This window comes from Ceratotherium simum, chromosome 35, assembly GCF_057802395.1.
Source record: "Ceratotherium simum simum isolate JZ-2026a chromosome 35, ASM5780239v1, whole genome shotgun sequence".
Lineage (NCBI taxonomy): Eukaryota > Metazoa > Chordata > Mammalia > Perissodactyla > Rhinocerotidae > Ceratotherium > Ceratotherium simum.
In genome coordinates, this window is record NC_141934.1 from 986,422 (window position 1) to 1,006,637 (window position 20,216).

At 40.5% G+C, this 20,216-nt stretch overlaps 1 protein-coding gene across 4 annotated transcripts in view; it reads left to right on the forward strand.

Annotated features, from left to right (window-relative positions):
• HIRA (histone cell cycle regulator) overlaps window positions 1-20,216 on the forward strand; it is a 108,116-nt gene that overhangs the window by 53,531 nt on the left and 34,369 nt on the right. For all 4 annotated transcript variants that reach the window (XM_004442348.3, XM_087423736.1, XM_014796718.2 and 1 more), the window contains one exon: window positions 1,320-1,481. In XM_004442348.3, the coding sequence (XP_004442405.1) occupies window positions 1,320-1,481 (162 nt within the window). The remainder of the gene's footprint in view (window positions 1-1,319; window positions 1,482-20,216) is intronic.

The following is a 20,216-nucleotide window of genomic DNA, read 5'->3' on the forward strand; positions in this document are numbered from 1 at the left end:
GTGCGGGGATGGCTCCTGGGGTCCCCTGGGCAAAAATGGCCAGCCATCCGAGGGGATTGGTGGGCAGGTCTCAAGAAGGCTTTTCAGAGGGTCCCCTGCTCAGGGCCCATACAAGCCAACCAGTGGAAGGGGATGGGGAATAAAGACAGCAGCAAAAGCAGAGCCCCTGAGGAAAGGTGGAAAAGGGGGAGAAAGCTGCGCTTCTGAGCTTCTCCCTAGAGTGGAGATACAGAAAGCTCTGAGATATGCATCTTAGGAAGATCACTCCAGCAGGCAGTCGTGCCCAAATTTAGCCATGACCCTTGTACACACAGCTGATACTATTAGAGTGATTCTCCATTGGCGGGGAAGGGATCTTGTGTTATCACAGCCTCCTACTTCTGGGCTCTGGTGTCGTGGCTGTGGAGGCATGCATCAAGTGCCAAGTGGCACGTTTCAGGGAAGTGTGAGGGTGGATGAGAACGAGATGGAGCAGCTAGACCAGTTAAGAAGCAAACCCTTCTGGGAGGAAGTGTGTCTGGGGAAGGACAGAGAGCCACATCTGAGAAATGTTTCAACAGTTGGTCCTGCAGGTCGTGGGAGAGGAGGAGAGGGCTATCCAGAATGCCTGCCAGGTATCGGGTATGGGGCCCAGGTTGAGGGTAGGGCTGTTAGCCTGGATGTGGTCAGTAGGAGGCCCGGTGGCTTTGGGACCCAGCAAATGGGATGCACCTGGGCATGGGAGGAAGCTGGCAAGCTCATGCCTGTGCCTCTTCTTTCTCTGTAGAGTAGAAGGCAAGGGCTGTGGGGTGAGCACTTGGAGGAGAGTGTGAAGAACGTGTGGTTGTCACGCTGAGGTGGGAGGGGCCACCAAGACCAGAGGATGCGTGGCTGAGGATGACGTCCAGGAATAGACAGTGGCTTCAGGAACCCAGGTGGGGCTTTCTCATCAGCCCCACTATCGAAGCAGGAAAAGCTGGTGATTGGAGTGGTTTGGGGTGGAGTTGCTGTATTCAGGTTGTGGAGATGGGGCTATATAGAGAGAAAAAAGGGTTGTAAAAAGCACTCTTTTGGTCTCATGCTACCCCTAGAAGCTCTGAGAACAATGCAGTAGGGCATATGTGAGTGCATTTGCTCTTGACCTTCTCAGATAGCCAAATTTCCAGGATTTTAACACATGGCAATATTAAAGAAATAGTTGGGAATAGTAGATCACATCTTGATATTGTTTATAGAAGTTTGATATTTGTGCCCCTTTCAGTTGGCCTCAAGTAATGCAGATCCCAGACAGACCCCCAAATCCTTGATATGCTCTCCCATCTTCTTCACTCCACCCCTAGTGTGAATGCTACCTCTACTCCTGCTGCATCATCACCCTCCGTGTTAACAACCCCGTCCAAGATCGAACCGATGAAAGCGTTTGACTCCCGATTCACAGAGCGTTCCAAAGCCACACCGGCTGCTCCTGCCTTGGCCAGTGTGGCTCCCACGGCTGTGGAAAGGTAGGTGGTGGATACATGGGTCCCTGAGAGACCAGGGAAGGTGCGGCCTCAGGCCAGCAGTGCAGTGTCCACTTTCCCACCAGGCAGCCTGCCCTCTCATGGGGGAGCAGACTTCAGTCCCTCTATACTCAGGAGCCCCCAGCTCCAAGGAGAAAGGAGCTGCTGCTTCAAGTGAGAAGATGGCTGGAAGGAGCCATGGGGGAAGTCACAGCAGGCACAAGTACATGAGGGCTGGTCAGTGCACAGTCTGTGCTGAGAATAATGTCATTGTTTGAATGGAGCCCGGAGTTTGCCAAGAAGAGGAGCAGGAGATTAGTCAGAGAAATGGAAGGCTCTGGTACCGTGGCACTGTGGAAGTAATGGCCTTCTGCTCAGACACTAACCAGGAGGTTGAGAGCTGAGATAAAAGTGTTGGAGGGGTGGTCTTTGTGAACTCTGATGGGCTTCTGAGCTCTTGCAGGCTCTATGCTGCTTGTCCATTCTCTGTACCTCCCTTAGCATACAGCAGCCAAGTCATGTGGGATGCAGTTCTTTATTTCTTGGGGTTGCAGGAGTCTTCCTGAGGTGGCCAGAGTGAATCAGCCTCTGCCATTGGCACAGAATTTCTCTGCTTCCTGGGAAGGCCCCTCCCTCTGAGCCTGCCTCAGCACGGAGCTCACTGCATGGCCCAGTGAGGTGTGGACTGGGAGAGTTAGAGGTGGGCTGGGCCACCTTTCTCCACAGGCGTCAGGGGCTTAAGTGCCGTTCTCTCAGTGCTGCATCCCACTGCAAGGTGACTAGTCTTAGCAGCCTTGGGCAGCCACACCCTAGCTTGTGCTACCATCAGCCACATGCAGGGACATTGGTCAAAGACTCTTGCAGTAGCCACACAACCAGCAGGTGCCCAGCGAAGGGAGCACTTGTTATGAGACCTGTCCTTGCAGTAGATGGTGTCTTGGAGCTAAAGCCAGTGTGCTGTCTCTGTGGTTTCACCCTTGATTGTCTGAGCAGGATTTGTTCTCCTTGGAGAACAGCCCCTGGAAGCCAGCTTGGGAGGACTCTCCCTTCAAGTCTGTTGCTGCATCTATGACCATGGTGTGAGAGCTTGTATGCTACTCTGTAGTGTGATAATGCTTGTGTTAGTGTACAGATATTCCATGGGATCTTATTATCTAGCAGTTTCTCTGTCTAGCAGTAAGGAGGATCTGAAAACCTTTCTACTGCTAAACACCTTGAAATACTGGATAAAATGTAACACATATCCCTAAAATACATGACTAGGTCACAAGAAAGTAAGAGAAGTCCTCAGGAACCAAAATCTAAGAGTTAACAAAACAACCAGAGCAGTGGGCTGGACCGTACCGTGGGTGTTGGGCTGGGAGGTTACTGACCTGGTGACCAAGGACTTTCAGTTTTAATCGCTACACAGATTCAAGACAGAGCCTTGGGCCTGAGCCATGTAGGAGGTTAGAACTGAGACAGCAGGTCCGGCCCCGTGGCTTAGCGGTTAAGTGTGCGCGCTCCGCTGCTGGCGGCCCCGGTTCGGATTCCGGGCGCGCACCGACGCACCACTTCTCCGGCCATGCTGAGGCCGCGTCCCACATACGGCAACTAGAAGGATGTGCAACTATGACATACAACTGTCTACCAGGGCTTTGGGGAAGAAAAAAAGGAGGAGGATTGGCAATAGATGTTAGCTCAGAGCCGGTCTTCCTCAGCAAAAAGAGGAGGATTAGCGTGGATGTTAGCTCAGGGCTGATCTTCCTTACCAAAAAAAGAAAAAAAAGAACTGAGACACCATCATAAAGTCAAGTTGCTTGGAAAAGTACACCTCCAGTGAGAGAGGACTACAGAAAACCTGACTGGCAGCATAAGACCTGTTGTCCTCTGGGTTAGAAAAACAGTCTTCCATGGAGACTTTAGCCACAGGCCTGCCCTCACTTGGATTGGGGATCAGTTTAACACAACCTGTGTTATCTAGAAATCACCAAGCTGAGAAATAGACACAAAAGGAGATTCTGGTCTAATTAACAACCAGAGACATTTGGCAAAGCAAAGGCAAATCCACCCTGCAGGGACATTTCCCTGACCCCAGAGTGTACAGTGTTCCCACGATGAAGCACTGCCTAAGATGGACTCAGAATCTAAAGTAACAAACACATGAAGAAACTGTATGATGCACAAATGTCAGGAGACGTAATGAACAGGAGGTTTAGACTTCCGTAAACCTCTGATCATAGGATTGTTAGATGGAGACTGTAAAATAAATATTCATAAAATAATCAGACATGAAAAATAAAAAAGTAAACATGAGGAAAGATTAATATGCTATCCCATATATAAAAACTAACTCAAAGTAGCTTAAGGAACTACGTGTAAAAGCTAAAACTATAAAAATATTAGAAAAAACATAGATGTAAATCTATGCCATCTGGATTGGGCAACTGTTTCTTAGATATGACACCTAAAGCACAAACAACTAAAAATAAGAAAATAGATAAATTGGACTTTATCAAACTTTAAAACTTTTGTGCTTCAAAGAGTACTATCAAAAGAGTGAAAAGACAACCTACTAAATGGAAGAAAATATTTGCAAATCGTATCTGATAAAGATCTAGGATCCAAAATATATAAAGAACTCTTACAACTCAACAATAAAAAAGACTAATAACCTAATTAAAATTGGGCAAAGGATATGAATAGAAATTTCTCCAAAAAAGATATACAAATGACCAATAAGCACATAAAAAGACACTGAACATCATTAGCCATTAGGGAAATGCAAGTCAAAACCACAATGAGATACTACTTCATACCCACTAGGATGACTGTGATAAAAAATGTCAGATAATAAGAAATGTTGGTGAGGATGGGGAGATGGTGGAACCTTCATAGATTGCTGGTGGAATTGTAAAATGGTTCAGCTGCTTTAGAAGGTAATCTGGCAGTTCCTCAAATGGTTAAACATAGAGTTACCATATGACACAGCAATTCCGCACGTTGGTCTATACCTAAGAGAACTGAAAACATGTTCCTGCAAAGATTTGTACATGAATGTTCATATCAGTATTACTCATAATAGCCAAAAAGGGGAAACAACCCAAATGTCCATCAACTGATGAATGGATTTTTAAAATGTGGTGTATCCATGTAATATATTATTTGGCAATAAAAAGGAAGAGCTTAGCTGTGCTACAACAGGGACAAATCTTGAAAATGTTATGCTAGTGAAAGAAGCCAGTCACAAAGGACCACATATTGTGTGATTCCATTTCTATTAAATGTCCAGAATAGGCAAATCCATAAAGACAGAAAGTAAATTAGTCATTGCTGGGGGCTGAGGGGAGGGGAGGATGGGACGATTGCTGATGGGTACAGAGTTTCTTTTTGGGGCTGCGAAAATGCTCTGGCATTAGATAGTGGTGATGATTGCATAACCTTATGAATGTGCTAAAAACTACTGAATTCTATACTTTAAAATGGTCACTTTTATGGTATGTGAATTATAGCTCAATGAAAAAAAAGGAATAATACACCATCAAAAAAGACCAGATAGATTTGGAAAGAACCAAAAAATACTTTTAGAAAAGAAAAATAATAGTCATTGCAATTAACAAGTCGGCGGGCATATCCGACAGCAGATGAGACCCCGCTGAAGAGAGCATTTGATCTGAGGAACTGGCCCAAGTACTGCAGACGTGAAGGGTGGAGCCTAAGAAGGAGAGGCAGAGAGAAGTCCATGTGCACCTGGCAAGAGTTCCCCAAAGAGGGCATGTTGCGGGGCAGTTGTCAAGAGAGAGTGGCTGATGTTTTATAGGCTTAACGCCAGTGTTGAAACCTTAGTTTTGGAAATGGAGTGAGTTATGAACAGAATAAATAAAACTAAGTCTCCACCTTAGAGAAACCACAGAGCACCATAGACAGAAATTCCTTCTGTTCTTTGAGGAAGCCGCTCCAAGCTTGCCTTGTGGGTTTCCATGGCTGTTGTCACATCATTTCCTGTCTCTTGGGGAGAGCAAACCCTGATTTGAAAAGCACAGAGGATACCCTTAAACTGGGCTGCTAGAAGGCAGTCTTGACTGCATGACCTGGGCCCTGATGCCACCAGGGTTGGTCCCTCAGCAGCTATGTCCCCAAGGTTTCATGAAACCTTTCAGCCATACATACAGCTCCAGCAATACCTGTGGAATAAGGGGCTATCAAGTTTGCCATTCTCAGCTTCTTACTTGTAAGTGGCAGTGAGTGAGCATTCACTTGGGGCTGAGCTTCCTGCTTCCAAGGCAGCAGTAGTGTCAGGTGAGATTCCAAGAGCCTGGTGCTAAATTCTAAGAGGAAGTTATGGTTGGATATTCCTGTGAAGAAAATAGAATAGAACAAAGCACAACATCTTTAATAAAGAAAGGCTTTACAGAAAATGCAACGTTTTGATACAGCTGTTTCTTGCAATGATTCTAAATAAAAGCCAGGAAGAACCCTTTTAAAACACCCATCAGTGGAGGTTTTCCTTTGGGGCACAGTGTCATGTGGTGGTTAGGAACAGCACTCAGAGCCATACACCCTGTGATTTGAGTCCCATCTCCCCACTTCATGGTAGAGTGATGAGCAAGACACAGTGTTTCTGAGCCCATCTCCTCCCAAGCAAAATGGTTCTCCCAGGAGCACCTATCTCATAGGAGGCGTATCTTGAGGAGTGAAGAGGGGACACTGTGTCCTGGTCTTCACAGTGAGCAGCACATGTCAGCTCCTGTTGTTGCTCCTTTGTTGTACCTCGTGATGGCTGGGCAGTGAGGTCCCTGCGACCTGACTGGCACTTCTTAGCCCAGAGCCTTAGATGAGTCTAGAGGCTGAAGGCTAGCCTCCCAGGTGCAGGATGGCAGTCCTGGGTTATCCTGTGGGTCCTCCACTCCACTATGCCTTAAGGCTGTGTGTCATTGAAAGGCACAGAAGGGTCCAAGTTGGCCTGATCAGATGGAACTTAGGATGGAGCCTGGTTGCAAGAGAGGCAGCCCTGGCCAGCTGTGATTTTTTTTCCTCAGCAGATATCTGGCTTCAGGTGACAACTGCTGTGGATCCACAGTCCGGTGCTCCCAGGGGTAGTGGGTGACTACTGGTACAGGTCCACATAGGCTGGGAGGTGCAGTTCTCATAGGGTATCAGGCAGAGGCAGGAGGTGGGGAGACTACCGAGGGCTCTCATAGAGGTCCCAGCCATAGAAAGTGGGGCAGCCTGAGCTGGGGCAGTGCCAAGCCAAGTGAGGTTGATGGGCCAGTGATGAGCTCAGAAAGTGATCAAATAATTTAGAAACTTATATGACAGTTTGACATTGTTGTGACATTCTTATTGTATTTTACAAAACTAGTTACACAAAAATCTGAAAATTTTAGAAAGGATTTTTAAAAGGATTTTGGGAAGCACTCACTTAGGGTTTCCAGAATATCAAGCTACATGCAGAGGTGGATGCTTTGCCCTGTTGTAGGACATCAGAAATGGGGAGCAGGCTCTGGTTTCATGGAGCAGAGTCGGGTTTCTGGTTTTCCCCAGTTTTTTACATGGATACAGATGGATAGAGTTCAGGATTGTACACACTAGCACACATGCCCACATTTCGATGTCTTGGGCTACCAGTAGGGAGAACAGCAGAAGACAGTACCTAGAGGAGCAGCTAACAGGCCTAGAGCCTATGCTCACACTTGCTGGTTAGCAGGGAAAAAGCAGGCAGGGATGAGGGCTCTTGGGCTCCAGGCTGGAGTGTAATTCACAGTGAACTCCTTGAGGAAAGGAGTTCAGTGATGGTGTCTTTGACCGAGGGATTCTGTCATATCCAGAGATGTTTATTGCAGCATTATAATAGAGAACATTTACCCGACTGCCTCAAAAGAGAAAGGTTGAGGAAATAAGCTATTGATTATGTAGACTCTCATTAATATTTATGAAGATTGAAGTACTATGGAAAAAGTAGTTCAGATGGAGTATTATTTGAAAAAAGCAGGGCATGAAGTTATATTCAATTAAATTACAAAATAAATAAATACAACCAGAAATGAAAGGGGGTGTTACTACCAACTTTACAAAAGTAAAAAGGATGAAGGTATTATATTTAATTGTATACCAATAAATTATATAACTTAGATGAAATGGACAAATTCCTAAAAAGACATAAACTACCAAAACTGACTCAAGAAGACTTGACAATCTGAATAGACCTATTAACAAGTAAAAACTTTGAATTAGTAATCACACTACCCACAAAGAAAAGCCCAGGCCCAGGTGGCTTTGCTTGTTTATTCTACCAATGATTTAAAGAATTAATACCAATTCTTCACAAACTCTTCCAAAAAATAGAAGAGGAGAGAACATTTCCCAACTCATTCTATGAGGCCAGTATTATCAGGATACCAAAAGCAGACAAAGATATCACAAGAAAACGACAAACCAATGTCTTATAAATACGGACACAAAATCCTCGAAAGTATAGCAACACATTTAAAGAATCATACACAATGACCGAGTAGGATTGATCCCAGGAATTCAGGGTTGGTTGAACATTTGAAAAGCAATTCATGTAACACACTATATCGTTAGAATAAAAAACAAATACCACCTGATCAGAATCCAACACCCATTCATGATTTAAAAAGAAAAAACTCAACAAACTAGGAATAGAAAGGAACTTCCTCAATCTGGGTAAAGGACATCTTTGAAAAACCCACAACTATCATTATACTTAATGGTAAAAGACTGAATACTTTTCCCCTACGATCAGGAGCAAGACAAGGATGTCAGCTCTTGCCACTTCTAGTCAACGTTGTACTAGAATTTCTAGACTAAATGATTTCAACAAGGTTGTAGGATAGAAGGTCAATATACAAAAATCAGTTGTATTTCTATACACTTGCAAAGAACAATCCAAAAATGAAATTAAGGCAATTCTATTTATAATAGGGTAAAAAAGAATAAAATACTTAGTAAATTTAACAAAAAAAATAAAGTGTAAGTATAAAACTTATACTCTGGAAACTATAACACATTATTGAAAGAAATTAAAGAAGACCTTAGGGGCTGGCCCCGTGACTTAGCGGTTAACTGCACGCACTCCGCTACTGGCAGCCCAGGGTTCGGATCCCGGGCACACACTGACGCACCACTTGTCCGGCCATGCTGAGATGGCATCCCACATACAGCAACTAGAAAGATGTGCAACTATGACATACAGGTATCTACTGGGGCTTTGGGGAGAAAGAGGGGAAAAAAAGGAGGAGGATTGGCAACAGATGTTAGCTCAGGGCCGGTCTTGCTCAGCAAAAAGAGGAGGTTTGGCATGGATGTTAGCTCAGGGCTGATCTTCCTCACAAAAAAATAAAAGAAGATCTTATTTAAATAAATGGAAAGACATTCCATGTTCATAGACTGGAAGACTTAACATTATTAAGGTGGTATTACTCCCCAAATTGATGTACAGATTTAACACAATCGTTTTCAGAAGTCCAACTGGCTTTTTGGAATTGACAGGCTGATCCCAAAATTCATGTGGAAACTCAAGAGCCCCAAAATAGTCTTGGAAAAAAAGAGCAAAGTTGGAGGACTCACACTTTCCAATTTCAAACCTAACTACAAAGCAATAATAATCAAGATAGTGTGGCACTGGCATAAGGATAAGCATATAGCTCAAAAGAATGGAACTGAGAGTCCAGAAATAAACCCATGTGTCTATGGTCAGTTGTTTCAACAAGGGTGCCAAGACCATTCATTCAATGGATAGAGAAAGAATAGTCTTTTCAAAAAATGTTCCTGAGGCAATAGAATAGCCACATGCAAAAGAATAAAGTTGGATCCTTACTTCACACTGTATACAAAAATTAACTCAAAATACATCAAAGAACTAAATGTTAAGAGCCAAACTACAAAACTCTTAGAAGGAAATTTAGGATAAATCTTCGTGAGTTTGGATTTGGCAATGGATTGTTAGATATTACAGCAAAATCACAAGCAACCAAAGAAGAAATAGATAAATTGAATTTCATCGAAATTTAAAACTTTTGTGCTTCAAAGGACAGCATCAAAAAAGTGAAAAGACAACCTATAGAATTGGAGAAAATATCTGCTAATCATATATCTGATAAAGGACTTGTGTCTAGAATACAAGTATTCTTTTTTTTTTTAAAGATTTTATTTATTTTATTTTTTCCCCCCAAAGCCCCAGTGGATAGTTGTGTGTCGTAGCTGCACATCCTTCTAGTTGCTGTATGCGGGACTCGGCCTCAGGATGAACGGAGAAGTGGTGCCTCGATGCGCACCCGGGATCCGAACCCGGGCCACCAGCATCGCAGCGCGCGCACTTAACCACCAAGCCACAGGGCCGGCCCCTCAAGTATTCTTAACAACTTGTACAACTCAATAATAGAAAGACTAATAAAGTAATTTTTAAATGGGCAAAGAATTTGAATAGACATTTCTCAAATAAGATGTACAAATGGCCAATAAGCAAATGAAAAGATACTCAACATTTATTAGCCATTAGGGAAGTGCAAGTCAAATCCATGAGATACTATTTCACACTGCTAGGAAGTCAGAAGGCAGATAATAAGTATTGGCAACAATGTGGAGAAATCAGGACTTTCATACACTACTGGCAGATATGTAAAATGGTACAGACACTTTGGAAAACAGTCTGGCAGTTCCTTAAAAAGTTCAGCATTGACTTACCATTTGACCTCAAAATTCCAGTCCTGAGTATACACCCAAGAGAAATGAAAACACATGCCACACAAATACTTTTACATGAATGTTAATATCAGCATTATTCACAATAGCCAAAAGCTTGAAACCAACCAAATGTCCATTAACTGAAGTATGGATAAGCAGTGTGTGGTATATCCATACAATGAAATTTTTTTTTTTTTAATAAAGATTTGTTATCTTTGGCATTTCCCAAGTTTTCCCAAGTTTCCCAACAATGAGAATGTCTTAGGTTTTTTTGTTTGTTTTGTTTTCTGGTTTTTTTTTGTTTTGTTTTGTTTTGTTTGCTGAGGAAGGTTGGCCCTGGGCTAACATCCATGCCCATTTTCCTCTACTTTACATGTGGGGCACCTACCACAGCGTGGCTTGATAAGCGGTGCATAGGTCCACGCCTGGGATCTATACCTGCAAACCCCAGGCCACCAAAGCAGAGCACACAAACTTCACCACTACACCACCAGGCCAGCCCCTGAAATATTATTCAGTCATAAAAAGGACTGAAGTGCTGATAACATGCTACAGCATGGATGAACCTTGAAAACATGCTAAGTGAAAGAAACCAATCCCAGATATCACATATTCTGTGATTCTATTTATATGAAATGCCCAGAATGGGCAAATCTTTAGAGACAGAAAGTAGATTAGGGGTTACCCAGGGCTGGGGTGGATGGGAGAATTGGGGGATGATAGCTAAGGGGTGTGGGGTTTCTTTTAGAGGTGATGAAAATGTTCCGAAATTAATTGTGATTGTTGCACAACTTTGTGAATATACCAAGAACCATTGAATTGTTCACTTTAAATGCATGAATTGTATGGTGGTGGATTACATCTCAGTAAAACTGTTAACAAAAATAAACACATACATACACACGTACATACATATATACATACATACAAGTTGCAATGGAGAAGTGCATGCAGTACTGACAGTGTTTCTACTTCACCAGTACCTAGGACAGTAAGTGGAGTTTTGCACAGCCATTTGTTTTGGAAACTTTCAAACCTTCAGCAATGTGAAAGAATAGTTCATTGAACATCTTTGTACCTTTCACCTAGATTCACCAGTTTTTGTCATTTTGCCAGTTTTGATTTTGCTTTTACTCTACAACACAAATGGTGAAGACATGACACTGCTCCTTTCTGCTGTGATAGGCACTTCCTAAGCAAGGATGCTGTCCTACACAGCCATGGTTCCATTATCACACTTCAGGAGGTATTTAGTCCCATACTTTTAAAATTAAAAAAAAAAATTATTAAGTCCATAGTTTAAATTAGAGTTCACTTTTGGTGTTGTACAGTTCTGTGGGTTTTGACAAGTGCATAATGTCATATATCCAGCATTATAGTATCATGCACAGTAATTTTACCTCCCTAAATATTCCTTGTACTCATCCCTCCCTTCCTTCTCCCTGAACACCTGACAACCACTGATCTTTTTACTGTCTGTACAAGTTTTGCCTTTTCTAGACTGTCATATAATTGGAATCATACTGTATGTAGCCTTTCCAAATGGGTGTCTTTCACTTAGCAATATCCATTTAAGGTTCTTCCATGCATATTCATGGTTTGCTAGCTCATTTCTTTTAAAATATTTCATTGTATGGATGTATACAGTTTGTTTGTACCACAGTTTGTTTATCCATTTCCCCATTGAGGAACATCTTGGTTGCTTCCGTTCTTTGGCAGTTATGTATAAATGATGTATAAAGCAGCTATAAACATTCATGATAGGTTTTTGTCTGAATGAATATATGTTTTCAACTCGCGTGGACAAATACCTAGGAATGCAATTCCTGAGTTGTATGGTAAGACCAGTTTTAGCTTTGTAAGAAACTGTCAGACTGTCTTCCAAAATGACTGCATTCTCACCAACAATGAATGATTTCCTTTGATCCACGTCCTTGTCAGCATTTGGTAACGTTGGGTTTTTGGATTTTAGCCATTCTGATAAGTGTTTATTGCTATCTCGTTTTAATTTTTAATTCTCCAATGACATATAGTGTTAAACATCTTTTCATATGCTTATTAGCCATCTACATCTTCTTTGATGAGGTGCCTGTTCAGATCCTTTGTTCATTTTTTTAATTGGGTTGTTTGTTTCTTACTCTTGAGGTTTGTTTTGTTTTGTTTTTTGGGGTTTTGTTTTGTTTTGTTTTCTTTTTGTGAGGAAGATCAGCCCTGAGCTACCATCCGTCGTCAATCCTCTTTTTGCTGAGGAAGATTGGCCCTGGGCTAACATCCGTGCCCATCTTCCTCCGCTTTATATGGGACACCGCCACAGCGTGGCTTGACAAGTGGTGTGTTGGTGCGTGCCCAGGATCCAAACCAGTGAACCCCGGGCCGCTGCAGCAGAGCGAGCACACTTAACTGCTATGCCACCAGGCCGGCTCTCTTACTCTTGAGTTTTAAGAATTATTTGTATATTTTGGATATAAGTCCTTACTCAGATAATGTGATTTGCAAATATTTTCTGCCAGTCTTTGGCTTGTCTTTTCATTCTCTTAACAATGTCTTTCTCAGAGAAGAAATTTTTAATGTTAATTAAGTCCATCTTAACCATTTTTTCTGTCATGAATCATGCTTTTGGTGTTACATCAAAAACTCATTGCCATATCCAAACTCACCTAGACTTCCTACTATGTTTTCTTCTAAGTTCTCATTTTATAGTTTTGCATTTTACACTTAGATCTATGATCCATTTTGAGTTAATTTTTGTGAAAGATGTAAGGTCTGTGTCTAGATTCAGTTTTTGCATGTGAATGTCCAGTTGTACCAGCACTATTTGTTGAAAAGACTGTCATTTCTATGCCTTTGCTTTTATCGAAGATCAGTTGACTATATTTGTATGGATGTATTTCTGGATCTTTTCCATATAAACTTTAGAATCAGTTTGTCAATATCTACAATATAACTTCCTTGGATTTTTATTGGGATTCCACTGAATCTCTAGATCAAGTTAGGAAAATCTGACATCTTAACAATATTGAGTCTTCCTATGCATGACCATAGAATATCTCGATTTATTTAAATCTTCTTTGATTTCTTTCATCAGTTTCATAGGTTTCCTCATATAGAATTTGTACATATTTTGTTACTAAGTTATTTCATTTTTTGGTGCTATTGTAAATGGTATTGTGTTTAGAATGTCGAATATCACTTGTTCATTGCTGGTATATAGAAAACAATTCACTTTTCTATGGTAACTTTGTCTCCTGCAACCTTGCTATAATTGCTTGTTAGTTCCAGGTTTTTTTGTTGTTGATTCTTTGGGATTTTCTACAAAGAAAGTGGGGTCGAGAGTGACATCAGCATCATGGCAGAGTGAGTGGTTCTCTTTGTCTCTCCCCTCTAAATTACAACCCAACAGACATCCTTTGACCAACAGAGGATTCCCTACACAGCACAACAGGATGCCTAAGAGATCAGACAGCTATACATCCAAAGGTAGGGGGACTGGACCCCCAGGAAGCAATGGAACTAGGAGAGCAGTCCCCTCCCCCTCCCCCAGTAGCAGCAGTCCAGGACACAAATCCTCAAGCAGCAGCCTGTGATTGAGTGAGTGGAGGTGAGGATGACCTGGACCCACACATGCAAATGCCCCCAGGGCAGCGGCAGCACACCCCTGTACACATGAACTATCACAGAGCAGTGGCAGCAGTCCCACCATGCAACAGTTGGTGGAGGAGCAGCAGCGACAGCAGCCCGACTCACTCAACTGTGAGCAGATGGGGCAGGAGCACCCAGTCCCCAGTGGCGGCACCCCTGTCACCAGCTCCACCAGCAGCAGGGGCTACATACAAGTCCCTGGGACCCCACACCCCCACCAGCGACAGCGACACCCATGAACCCAGCACCCCTAGACACCTGGGGAGCAGCAGCACAGGTGGTGCACAGGACAACAGTATCCGAGCCCACAGAGAGCCAGTGGAGGAAGACCCAGGAGACCAGAACCAAAGTAACCAAAGCCATACCCAAATAAGAAAAGGTTATTACTACCACAAGTGCTCTAGCAGAGAATCAATTCATCAGCCACCATGAAGAACTAGAGTAACACAGCAGAACAGAAAGAAATGACTACTCTCCAGAAAACAAACCTGAAGTCACAGATTACAATGTAACTGACAGAGAATTCAAAATAGCTGTCATAAAGAAACTAAGTGAGATACAAGAAAACTCAGAAAGACACTTCACTGAGCTCAGGAATAAAATTAATGAACAGAAGGAACACTTCCCCAAAGAGATTGAAGCTCTAAAAAAAAAAAAACCAAGCAAATTCTAGATAAGAAGGCCACAATTAATGAGATTTAAAAAATGATGTAGAAAGTATTAAAAATAGAGTAGACTTTATGGAGGAGAGAATTAATGAGCTCAAAGGTGGAAACATAAAAATAGATAGAGGAGGAGAGAGAACTAAGATTTCTTAAAAATGAAGAAATTCTTTGAGAAATATCCAACTCAATTAGGAAAAGTAACATAAGAATGATAGATATCCCAGAGAGAGAAGAGTGAAAGGAGTGCAGAGCTTGTTGAAAGAAACAATAACTGAGAACTGTCCAAGCCTGGGAAAGGAACTGGACGTGAAAGTACATGAAGCTAATAGAACTCCTAATTAGATGAGTGCGAAAAGACCTCCAGGGCATATAATATTAAAATTGTCAGAAGTCAATGACAAAGAAAAAATATTAAGGGCAGCAAGAGAGAAGAAAATAACCTACGAAGGAACCCCCGTCAGGTTTTCAGCAGATTTCTCAGCAAAAACCTTACAGGCTAGGAGAGAATGGAATTATATATTCAAAATACTGAAAGGCAAAAACTACCAGCCAAGAATACTCTATCCAGTGAAATTATCCTTCAGATATGATGGAAAACTAACAGCTTTCCCAGACAAACAAAAGTTGAGGGAGTTCATTGCCATTAGACTTGCCTTACAGGGTATGTTGAAGAGAGCTCTCCTACCTGAAACAAAAAGGCAAAGGTTTATAAAGCTTTCAGCAAAGAGATAAATAGACAGACAAAAACCAGAAAATTGCAGTTTTCTATCAGAACAGGTGAGCAATTATAAAGGATAAAAGCAAAGAAAGCATGAAAAATAACTATAAACACTTCAATTTGGTTATAAATTCCAAACAAAAGAATAATTTGTGTAAACGAAAACATAGAAGAGGAAAGGGATGGAACCCGCATAGGCTAATGGAGATAAGAGGCTATCAGAAAAGGGACTGTCTCATCTGTGAGATCTTTTATATAAACCTCACGGTAACCACAAAACAAGAAATCAGAGCAGATCACAAATTATAAATAAAGAGAAAACTGGAAACCATCAAAGAAAACTATCAAACTGAAATGGCAGACAGAAATACAAAGAAAAAGAAACAATGGAAATATAAAACAACCAGAAAATAAGATAAAATGGCAATATTAAGCCCTCACATATCAATAATCACTCTAAATGTAAATGGATTGAATTCATCAATCAAAAGACACAGAGTGGCTGGACGGATTAAAAAACAAGACCCAACAATATGCTGTCTCCAGGAAACACATCTCAGCTCTAAAGACAAACATACACTCAGAGTGAAGGGATGGAAAACGACACTCCGACCAAATGGCAACCAAAGGAAAGTGGGTATAGCCATACTTATATCAGACAAAGCAGGCTTAAAGATAAAAAAGATAACAAGAGACAAAGACGGGCATTGTATAATGATGAAAGGGACATTGCACCAAGAAGGCATAACGCTTATGAATATATCTGCACCTAACACAGGAGCACTAAAGTATGTAAAGCAAATATAACAGAACCAAATGGAGAAATTGACAGCAACACAATAATAGTAGGGGACCTTAACACCCTACTTACATCATTGGATAGATCACCCAGACAGAAAGTCAACAAGGAAACAGTGACCTTAAATGAAACACTAGACCAGAGGGACTTAATAGATATACATAGAACATTCTCTCCAAAAACAGTAGAATACACATTCTTCTCAAGTGCACATGGAACATACTAAAAGATAGACTATATGTTGGGAAAGAAAGCAAGCCTCAATAAATTTTAAAAGATTGAAATCATATCAAGCATCTTTTCCAACCACAATGATGTGAAACTGAAAATCAACTACAAGAAAAAAGCTGAGAAAATCACAAATATGTGGAGACTAAACAACATGCTACTGAACAAATATTGGATCAATGAGGAAATAAAAAGAAAAATAAAAAAATACCTAGAGACAAATGAAAATGAAAACAACATACAAAAACCTATGAGATGCTACAAAAGTGGTACTAAGGGGGAAATTGATAGCAATACAGGCCTACCTCAACAAGCAAGAAAAATCTCAAACAAGCCTACCCTATACCTAAAAGAACTAGAAAAAGAAGAACAAACCCCAAAGTCAGTAGAAGGAAGGAAATAATAAAAATCAGAGAAGAAATGAAATAGAGACTAAGAAAACAATAGAAAGGATCAAAACTAAGAGCTGGTTCTTTGAGAAGATAAAATTGACAGACCCTTAGCCAGACTCACTAAGAAAAAAAGAGAGATGGCTCAAATTAATAAAATCAGAAATGAAAGAGGAAAAATTACAATGGATAGTAAAGAAATACAAAGGATTACAATTGAATACTATGAAAAGCTATATGCCAACAAACTTGATAGCCTAGAAAAAATGGATAAATTCATAGAATGATACAACCTCCCAAAACTGAATCCAGAAGAAATAGAGAATCTGAATAGAACAGTCACAAACAAAGAGATTGAAACAGTAATCAAAAACCTCCCCCAAAAACAAAAGTCCAGGACCAGATAGCTTCTGTGGTGAATTCTATCAAACACTCCAAGAAGCTTTAATTCCTCTCCTTCTCAAATTATTCCAAAAAACTGAAGATGAGGAGTTGCTTCCTGACTCATTTTACAAGGCCAGCATAACCCTAATACAAAAAACAGACAAGGACACCACAAAAAAGGAAAATTATAGGCCAGTATCACTGACAAACATAGATGCAAAAATCCTCGACAAAATATTGGCAAATCAAATACAGCAGTGCATTAAAAGGATCATACACCATGATCAAGTGGGATTTATACCAGGGACACAGGGATCGTTCAGCATCCGCAAATCAATGAGTGTAATACACCACATTAGCAAAATGAGGAATAAAAGTCACATGATCATCTCAATAGATACAGAGAAAGCATGTGACAATATCCAACATTCATATGTGATAAAAATTCTCAATAAAATGGGTATAGATATAGAAGGAAAGTACCTCAACTTTCCTTCTATACCCATTTTATTGAGAATTTTTATTGAGAATATTTTCAACATAATAAAGGCCATATATGACAAATCCACAGTGAACGTCCTAATTAACAGGGAAAGACTGAAAGTCATCCCTCTGAGAACAGGAACAAGACAAGGGTGCCCAGTCTTGCAACTCTTATTCAACATAGTACTGGAAGTTTTAGCCAGAGCAATTAGGCAAGAAAAAGAAATAAAATGTATCCAAATTGGAAAGGAAGAAGTGAAACTCTCACTCTTTGTGGATGACATGATTCTCTATATAGAAAAACCCTAAGGAATCCACCAGAAAACTATTAGAAATAATCAGCAACTACAGCAAAGTTTCAGGATACAAAATCAACTTAGAAAAATCAGTTGCATTTCTATACTCTAATAACGAACTAGCAGAAGGAGAAGTCAAGAATACAACCCCATTTACAATTGCAACAAAAAGAATAAAATACCAAGGAATGAATTTAGCCAAGAAGGTGAAAGTCCTGCACACTGAAAACTATAAAACATTGTTGAAAGAAATCAAAGGAGACACAAAGAAGTGGAAAGATATTCTGTGCTCATGGATTGAAAGAATTAACATAGTTGAAATGTCCATATTACCTAAAGCAATCTACAGAGTCAATGCAATCTCAATCAGAATCCCAATAACATTCTTCATGGAAATAGAACAAAGGACCCTAAAATTTATATGGAACAACAAATAGCCAAAGTGATCCTGAGAAGAAAGAACAAAACTGGAGGTGTCACAATCCCTGACTGCAAAATACACTTCAAAACTTACTACAAATCAATAGTAATCAAAACAGCATGGGACTGGCAGAAAAACAGACACACAGATCAATGGAACAGAATTGAGAGCCCGTAAATAAAACTACTTGTCTATGGACAGCTAGTCTCGGACAAAGGAGCCAAGAACATACAATGGAGAAAGGAATGTCTTTTCAATAAATGGTGCTGGGAAAACTGGACAGCCACATGCAAAATGATGAAAGTAGACCATTAATTTACACTACACACAAAAATTAACTTAAAATGGATTAAAGACTTGCATGTCAGACCTGAAACTGTAAAACTTCTAGAAGAAAATAGAGGCAGTATACTCTTTGATATTGGTCTCAATGGTATCTTTTTGAATACCATGTCTCAGGCAAGCGAAATGGAAGAAACAATACAGAAATGGGACTAGATCCAACTAAAAAGCTTCTGCATGGCAAAGGAAACCATGAATGAAATGAAAATACACCCCACCAACTCAGAGAAAATATTTGCAAATCATATATCTGACAAGGGGCTTAATCTCCAAAATATATAAAGAAATCATACATCTCAACAACAAAAAATGAACACCCCGATCAAAAAATGTGCAGAGGATATGAACAGACATTTTTCCAAAGAAGATATACAGATGGCCAACAGGTACCTGAAAAGACAGTCAGCATCACTAATTAGTAGGGAAGTGCAAATCAAAACTACAATGAGATATCACCTCAGACCCGTCAGAATGGCTATGATTCACAAGCTGAGAAATAACAAATTTTGGAGAGGATGTGGAAAAAAGGGAACCCTTATACACTGCTGGTGGGAATGCAAACTGGTGCAGCCTCTATAAAACAGTATGGAGCTTTCTGAAAAAATTAAAAATAGAAATACCATACAACCCAGCTATCCTACTACTGGGTATTTTTCCAAAGAATATGAAATCAACAGTTCAAAAAGATTTATGCACCCCTGTGTTCATTGCAGCATTATTCACAGTAGCCAAGAAGTGGAAGCAACCAGAGTAGAGTGCCCGTCAACAATGAATGAATAAAGAAGATGTGTATATATACAATGGAATACTACTCTTATCTTGTTCCTGTTCTCAGTGGAATGGCTTTCAGTTTTTCCACATTAAGTATGATGTTGGCTATGGGTTTATCATATATGGCCTTTATTGTGTTGAGGTACTTTCCTTCTGTACCCATTTTATTGAGAGTTTTTATCATAAATGGATGTTGGATCTTGTCACATGCTTACTCTGCATCTATTGAGATGGTCATGTGGTTTTTGTTCTTGATTTTGTTAATGTGGTGTATCACATTGATTGGTTTGTGGATGTTGAACCATCGCTGTGTCCCTGGTATAAATCCCACTTGATCATGGTCTATGATCTTTTTAATGTATTGCTTTATTCGGTTTGCCAATATTTTGTCGAGGATTTTTGCATCTATGTTCATCAGCGATATTAGCCTGTAATTTTCCTTCTTTGTGTTGTCCTTGTCTGGCTTTGGTATCAGGGTGATGTTGGCCTCGTAGAATGTGTTTAAGAATTGTTCCATCTTCCTCAATTTTTTTGGAACAGTTTGAGAAAGATAGGTATTAAATCTTCTTTGAGTGTTTGGTAGAATTTTCCAGAGAAGCCATCTTGTCCTGGACTTCTGGTTTTTGGGAGGTTTTGGATTACTGTTTCAATCTCTTTACTTGTGATTGGTCTATTCAGATTCCCTATTTCTTCTTGATTCTGTTTCTGGAGGTTTTGTGAATCTAAGAATTTATCTATTTCTTCTAGATTGTCCAATTTATTGGCATATAGTTTTTTATAGTATTCTCTTATAATCCTTTGTATTTTTGTGGTATCTGTTTAATTTCTCCTCTTTCATTTCTAATTTTATTTATTCGAGCCTTCTGTTTTTTTCTGAGTGAGTCTGGCTAAGGGTTTGTCAGTTGTGTTTATCTTCTC